The sequence below is a fragment of the Haemaphysalis longicornis genome, unplaced genomic scaffold (assembly GCF_048455015.1).
Source record: "Haemaphysalis longicornis isolate Haplotype H1 unplaced genomic scaffold, Haemaphysalis longicornis Haplotype H1 scaffold_14, whole genome shotgun sequence".
Classification (NCBI taxonomy): domain Eukaryota; kingdom Metazoa; phylum Arthropoda; class Arachnida; order Ixodida; family Ixodidae; genus Haemaphysalis; species Haemaphysalis longicornis.
The window spans coordinates 46,171,462-46,179,114 of record NW_027526245.1 but is presented as its reverse complement, the minus strand read 5'-3'; the positions used below and the strand labels follow the sequence as shown (position 1 = coordinate 46,179,114).

Genomic DNA, 7,653 nt, shown 5'->3' with positions numbered 1-7,653 from the left:
AGCCGACAGCCGACTCGCACATCTCCTCGAAGCAAGGAAATCCATACACAATAGATGGAAGATACAAAGGCAACACCGGAAGCTCCGCAAGAAAGTGGTGTTCCTTAATCGAGAGATAGAGAAGCACTGCGCTGTCCTCGTCCGCCAACAATGGCATGCGGTATGCCAAGAAGCTGATGGACAGATGCATAAGAGTCGCACCTGGCAGCTCCTCCGCCACCTGCTAGACGAAACCAAAGCTAAGGGAACGCAACGCCACGCCCTTGGCCGCACCCTTCACAAAGCCCAGCAAGAACTTGGCGGGCTAGAAGTCCGCCGACGCCTGAAGGAAAGATACCTGCCCCTCACCCCCCCTGAACCCCTCCCAAGCTGTACAGGTGCGGTCAATACCCACCTCGATAGAGACATTGAGGAATGGAAGGTTAAGGCAGTGGTGCAGACGGTCAACTGTAGATCGGCGGCAGGACCCGACAGAACGACGAACAAAGCTCTTCGCAACTTGAATGACGCGGCCATCTCCGCCCTCACACGTTTCTACGAGTGCTGGAGCTGCGGTCGACTACCCAAACGATGGAAGGAGGCGAAAACGGTACTTATCCCTAAGCCGGGCAAGCCTCCCCATATCGACAATTTACGCCCGATCTCACTCACATCTTGCGTAGGTACAATCCTTGAGCATGTACTGCTCAACCGGTGGCAATCATACCTGGAAAGCGAGGAGCTATATCCGAACGCGATCCTTGGCTTCCCAGCAAAGCTAAGCACCCAAGACGCCACGCTGCTACTCAAACATGAAGTAATAGACCAGACAACTCACTCCCTTGACAATAGAGCGGTTCTGGGCCTAGATCTACAGAGTGCATTCGACTGAATTCATCACTCGGCCATTCTCAAGCAAGTATCCCGCCTCAATATGGGACAGAGAACCTTTACATACATCAAAGACTTCCTAACCGATCGATCGACAACGATCAATGTTGGGGACATACAACTCCCCACAAAATCACAGGGCAGCACTGGGACGCCACAGGGGTCGGTGATATCTCCCATGCTATTCAACTTGGTAATGATCGATGTGGCCAACAAGCTCGCCAACCTTCCGGACGTCAAGCACACCATCTACGCTGACGACATTACCCTGTGGATGACGGGAGGCAGCGACGGCCACATTGAGACCACGTTACAGCAAGCGATCGAGGTAATAGAGGACCAACTGCAGGGAACAGGACTAATCTGCTCTCCTACAAAGTCGGAGCTGCTCATCCTACCACCTCGTGGAAGAGGCACAAGTACCTCTACCACCCCAAGCATCACCCTTCGGACGAAGGAAGGAACTACAATCCCGCACGTCAAAACCGTGCGTGTCCTTGGCCTCCACCTAGACGCGCTCAGGCAAAATGGTCTCACCATCAGCCAGCTGGACGCTAAGGTGTCTGCAGCTACCCGACTAATCCGAAGAGTTTCCAACCGCCACGCGGGCATAAAAGAGACGAGCCTCCTCCAACTTGTACAATCTTTCGCGATAAGCCACATTGCCTACGTCGCGGCATTCCATAATTGAAAGGCAGCCGAACGACAGAAGAATGATGCCATCATCCGCAGGACATACAAGGCAGCACTTGGACTATACGTGCACACCAATACGGACAGGCTTTTCGAACTTGGCGTCCACAACACGCTGGACGAAATAGCTGAGGCCCAACGTACGGCGCAGCTTGAAAGATTGTCACAAACAAGAACGGGATGCTACATCCTACGACGACTCGGCCTCCGAAGACAGGAGATGCAGGACCAGGTCCCAACATCGCTCCCACAAGATCTGCTGCATAGCCTCCACGTGCCTCCAGTTCCCCGGCACATGAACCCCGAACACAACCAGGAAAGGAGACTGGCAAGAGCAAAGACACTTACAGCAACGCACGCCACGGATAAGGGCGCTTTCTACGTCGATGTAGCCCAATACCCGGACCGACCAAACTAGTACGTCGCAGATGTAATAGCCGCCGTCTCTGGTGACGTATACACTGCGAGCAGCATCAAAGCCAGAAGCGCACACCACGCCGAAGAAATGGCCATTGCACTTGCAATCACCAATGCAAGATGCACCACTGTGCTTAGTGACTCGAAGACGGCGATCATGCGTTACGCTACAAACTGTGCCTCCCCCAGTGTTGTGAGGGTGTGCGGGGCCCTACCCCCCAGAACGACACCAGTGACTTTAAGATGGTTTCCGGCACACGTGGGTCCACTGGACTCACGCGATGGACACGGCAACCGCAATGAGGAGGCGGACCGGGCAGCGCACGCGCTCACCAGCCGCGGCGCTCCTGAGAGTCCAAGCCCCCGATTTGCGACGCATGTGCCCGAAGAAACGGAGCCACTCACTGCATATAGAGAGATTCTCGAGTGGTACCGCATCAATCGCCGAACTTTCCCACCACCACACCCTAACCTAACTAGACAAGAAGCAGTGATTTATTGACAATTACAGACTTGTTCATTAATGACTCCAGTGGTAGCCACACATCTGCCCAGAGGTGTATGTTAGTGATGTGTACACTATGCAACAGAGAGAGAGCCACCATGGCCCATATCCTATGGGATTGTGAAAATCACCCGCAAGAAGCCAGAAACACTACAATTCCGCCAAGATTCATGGACGCCATGAAGAATGGAAACTACGAAGACCAACTCCAGGCTGTCCAGCTGGCAGTGGCTGGCCTCGAACGCCAAAGGCCTGCAAGCGCCGCCTCCACGGAGGTTGTGTGAGCAGGCCTGGCAGGGGCTCAGCTATTGCGACGTTGTAGCCGCGTCTTCACAGCAGGCTCTAATAAAGGTTTTTTCTCTCTCTCTTTCACTTTTTGATAATGTAATATGTGGTGCGCTGACGTATTCCCCTTCTTTACCAGACACCATGCTGTATGTTTCCCATATCTCGCGCTGCATCTTGTTTTTGGACCTCAGGAGCACTGACGTTTTATCATACTCAGGCGTGCATCCAGACATTCCACAATGCTGTGCCAAGTAGCTCGGTGCATTTATCAACGAGCACGCATACTTGTGCTCCCGGAGCCGTTCATTGAGACAGCGACCAGTCTGGCCGATGTATGACTTGCCACCAGGAAGCGGAATCTTGTACACAACACCTTGTTCACATTTCACAAACTTCTGCTCGTGCTTAACACCACAGACCAGTTTGGTAGTGCCGTCATGTCCCTCCCTGTTGACTTTCCTACAAAAGCCCCTTAATTTGTTGGGCGCTGAAAAAACAACGCGCACGTAGTGTGCACCGGCTACCTTTTTTCGTCTGTGCGATATAGCATAGACGTATGGTAACACCACTGGCCTTTTTTGCTTCTCTTTTTCTTTGCCGTCTTTTTCCGCTTTTCGCTCCTTTCCCGCTTTCTTCAACACTTTTTCTGCGACTGATGCAATGACTTGGTCCGGGTACCCCACGCCCTTCAGTCTTTTTTTATGCAGGGTGATGCTCTCGTGCACGTTGTCACACCTTGACTTCTTGATGGCCTGTTCCAGACATGACACCGCCATGCCTCGTTTTATGGTTTTTGAGCGGGCTGACGCATACGGGAGCAGACCTTTTCCTGTACGTGTCTTGTACATCCAGCCCACACTGTTGCCAAACTTGATCGACAAGTCAAGGTACTGCAGGCAGGTCTCCCTGGGCTGCTCAAAGGTGAAATCTAGTCCTTCGTGCGCTTCTTTGAACTTTTCTAGTATATTCAGCGCATTGTCCCGAGTGCAGCGCCCTATCTCAGTAAACACAAGGAAGTCGTCCACATACCTGAAGCCCTTGATAACCCCCATGTCATGGAAGGCCTCCTGCAAGGCTCGGTCACCTTCTGAGAGGAATAGATTACACAACACAGGGGCAATGCGGGAACCTATACAGATGCCGTCCCTCTGTGAGAACAGCTCTCCTTGGAACTCGATGATCAGCGAGTGCAGATACATCTTGATGAGCCCTAGAAAATCCGCAGCTCTCACACCAGCATTGTTCATAAACTTGACCGCGCCATTCCTGTCAATCGCTGATTCCACTGCGTCCAGAAGACCTTGTTGTGGTACACTGTAGAACAGGTCAATGACGTCTACGGACGTGCCCTCAATCCGCTGGTGCTCCTTCGAAAATTCCACGACCTCCTCCGAGTTGCTGATGAGGAAAGGGTCATAACGCGGAAGCAAGTTCAAGTGCCTCTGTAGTACTGCCGCGACTTTGTTCTGCCAAGTGTTCTTATCTTCAATGATGGTCCTGAACGGATGATTTTCCTTGTGAGTTTTACCAGCAAAAAAGGGTTTTAGGCTCAGCTCCTTGCTGCTACTCATCTCCTTGGCTAGTCGGTCGAGATGCACTTCTTCGCAGACCTTTTTCGCCTTTGTTCTGAGCCTCTTGAACTCTTTCGCGCTGAGTGCCTCCGACTTGCTGAAGTGCTTTTGTACTGCCGCGATGGCTTTCTCACTATTTTTATGTGAATTCAGTATGACAAAGGAGCCTGTCTTGTCAGACAGAAGCAGCTTGAGGTCTTTTTCTCTCAGGAACTGTACCGTTGCTTTTGGTGCCACACTTTCCCGTCGTGCTACAATGCCCCGCGCAACGCAGTTCAAGGCGTTGTGGGCACATGCTTCTGTTTCTTCCTGTGGGCCCTTTAACTCGATAGTCTTGACCATAGCCAGTAGTTCCAGAGGCTTCGCCCTGACCTGTACAGCGTACTTCGCTCCTTTTCCTAGTGTCTCGTGTACTTGTTTTGGAAGTTCGCCGTCGGACTCGTTGACTACTTCAGCTTGTGTACCCATTGTTTCCTTTTTCCTCCTCGGCAAACTTCTGAAGGTTGACTCCCACCGGCGTTTTGCCACGTCCTCTGTTAGATCGAAGAAGTACTTCACCATAAACCTCGCTGGACCGGTATCCAGTGAAGAGTAGCATGCCACCTTGATATGTTCACGGTAGAGGCGGACTTGTCGCCAAGTTTCTTTTCTGACGAGCCTACACATACGTCTTGAGGTCGCTTCCGTTGGAGCCATGGGACCAAACAGTGGCGCGAGCACAGGGCCACTTAGGTTGTGGGACACAACATACGTCAAAGTCATAGTCGTGCATCTTACTTGGACAATTAGTGAGATGAAAAGACACACACGTTGGAGGGGAGGCAAAGAAGGAACAGTTAAGGTCGATGTACAAGAAATTAAATGTTAACAGGGCATCTGTTGGGGCTAGTTGGTTATGCATAGCTTGAATAGAAAGCGCTTAAACTTTGACTAGTAAACAAGGACGAGAAAAACTACAACACACGACGAAGCGCAAACTAACAACTGATTTATGTACGTGGATGAACATATATATACACACGTGCTTGTGTGGAAAGTAGATACAGAAAAACAAAAAGATACAAAAAGATACCAACAAGTTTGAACGAATGTGATTACAACTGCACACTGTGTTACAAGGAGCGCGTGCTCAATTCTTAGCGCGACAAGAAGAGTATTAATCTTTTTGATAATGTGATAGATGGTGCGCTGATGTATTCCCCTTCTTTACCAGACACCATGCTGTGTGAAGTGGTCAACGAGTCCGACTGCGAACTTCCAAAGAGGTGCACGAGAAGTCAGGAAAAGGACCGAAGTACGCTGTACAGGTCAGGGCGAAGCCTCTGGAACTACTGGCTATGGTCAAGACTATCGCGGAAAAGGTGCCACAGGAAGAAACAGAAGCATGTGCCCACAACGCCTTGAACTGCGTTGCGCGGGGCATTGTAGAACGACGGAAAAGTGTGGCACCAAAAGCAACGCACAGTTCCTGAGAGAAAAAGACCTCAAGCTGCTCCTGTCTGACAAGACAGGCTCCTTTGTGATACTGAATTCACATGACAATAGTGAGAAACCCATCGCGGCAGTACAAAAGCACTTCAGCAAGTCGCAGGCACTCAGCGCGAAAGAGTTGAAGAGGCTCAGAATAAAGGCGAAGAAGTTCTGCGAAGAAGTGGGTTTCGACCGACTAGCCAAGGAGATCAGTAGCAGCAAGGAGCTGAGCCTAAAACCTTTTTGCTGTTAAAACTCACAAGGAAGGGCATCCGTTCAGGACCATCATAGAAGATAAGAACGCTTGGCAGAACAGAATCGCGGCAGTACTACAGAGGCACTTGTACTTGCTTCCGCGTGATGACCATTTTCTCATCAGCAACTCGGAGGAGGTCGTGGAATTTTCGAAGGAGCACCAGCGGATTGAGGGCATGTCCGCAGACGTCGTTGACCTGTTCTACAGTGTACCACAACAAGGTCTTCTGGACGCAGTGGAATCAGCGATTGACAGGTATGCCGCGGTCAAGTTCATGAACATTGTAGGTGTGAGTGCTGCGGATTTTATAGGGCTCATCAAGATGTATCTGCACTCGCTCATCATCAAGTTCCAAGGAGAGCTGTTCTCACAGAGGGGCAGCATCTGTAGAGATTCCAGCATTGCCCCTGTGCTGTGTGATCTATTCCTCTCAGAAGGTGACCGAGCCTTGCAGGAGGCCTTCCATGACACAGGGGTTATCAAGTGCTTCAGGTATGTGGACGACTTCCTTGTGTTTACTGAGATGGGGCGCTGCACTCGGGACAATGCGCTGAATAAACTAGAAAAGTTCAAAGAAGCGCACGAAGGACTAGATTTCACCTTTGAGCAGCCCAGGGAGACCTGCCTGCAGTACCTTGACTTGTCGATCAAGTTTGGCAAAAGTGTGGACTGGATGTACAAGACACGTACAGGAAAAGGTCTGCTCCCGTATGCGTCAGCCACTCAAAAACCATAAAACGAGGCATTGCGGTGTCATGTCTTGAACAGGACATCAAGAAGTCAAGTTGTGACAACGTGCACGAGAGCATCACCCTGCAGAAAAAAAGACTGAAGGGCGCGGGGTACCCGGACCAAGTCATTGCATCAGTCGCACAAAAAGTGTTGAAGAAAGCGGGGAAGGAGCGAAAAGCGGAAAAAGACGGCAAAAAAAGAAAAGCAAAAAAGGCCAGTGGTGTTACCATACGTCTATGCTATATCGCACAGATGAAAAAAGGTAGCCGGCGCACACCATGTGCGCGTTGTCTTTTCAGCGCCCAACAAATTAAGGGGCCTTTGTAGGAAAGTCAACAGGGAGGGACATGACGGCACTACCAAAGCGAGCTGTGGTGTTAAGCACGAGCAGAAATTTGTGAAATGTGAACAAGGTGTTGTGTACAAGATTCCGCTTCCTGGTGGCAAGTCATACATCGGCCAGACTGGTCGCTGTCTCAATGAACGGCTCCGGGAGCACAAGTACGCGTGCTCGTTGATAAATGCACCGAGCAACTTGGCACAGCATTGTGGAATGTCTGGATGCACGCCTGAGTATGATAAAACGTCAGTGCTCCTGAGGTCCAAAAACAAGATGCAGTGCGAGATATGGGAAACATACAGCATGGTGTCTGGTATAGAAGGGGAATACGTCAAGGGGAATACGCCTTATCTATCACATTATCAAAAAGAGAAATAGACTTCTTGTCGCGCTAAGAACTGAGCACGCGCTCCTTGTAACACAGTGTGCAGTTGTAATCACATACGTTCAAACTTTTTTGTATCTTTTTTATATCTTTTTGTTTTTTTATCCCTTTTCCACACAAGTACGT

General features: G+C 50.5%; 2 protein-coding genes across 2 annotated transcripts; one reads left to right on the top strand and one right to left on the bottom strand.

Annotated features, from left to right (window-relative positions):
* Positions 1–1,753: 1,753 nt before the first annotated feature.
* On the bottom strand, positions 1,754–4,344 carry LOC144164882 (uncharacterized). Its single transcript, XM_077695124.1, has 2 exons — positions 3,631–4,344; positions 1,754–1,888 (listed from the first exon to the last, which is right to left on the bottom strand). The coding sequence occupies exons 1-2, from the start codon at positions 4,342–4,344 to the stop codon at positions 1,754–1,756; spliced, it is 849 nt and encodes a 282-aa protein (XP_077551250.1).
* A 1,901-nt stretch (positions 4,345–6,245) lies between these two features.
* Positions 6,246–6,806, top strand: LOC144164881 (uncharacterized). The gene has a single exon (XM_077695123.1). It carries the CDS (start codon positions 6,246–6,248, stop codon positions 6,804–6,806), a length of 561 nt encoding a protein of 186 aa, XP_077551249.1.
* Positions 6,807–7,653: the final 847 nt, after the last annotated feature.

Bases quoted from the DNA above. Each gene is read 5' to 3' on its own strand.
- LOC144164881 (XM_077695123.1), top strand. From the start codon at position 6,246: ATGTCCGCAGACGTCGTTGACCTGTTCTACAGTGTACCACAACAAGGT.
- LOC144164882 (XM_077695124.1), bottom strand. From the start codon at position 4,344: ATGAGTAGCAGCAAGGAGCTGAGCCTAAAACCCTTTTTTGCTGGTAAA. The intron at 1,889-3,630 runs GTGGGCTGGATG...TGCTCTTGCCAG, and splicing joins CGATCAAGTTTGGCAACAGT to TCTCCTTTCCTGGTTGTGTT.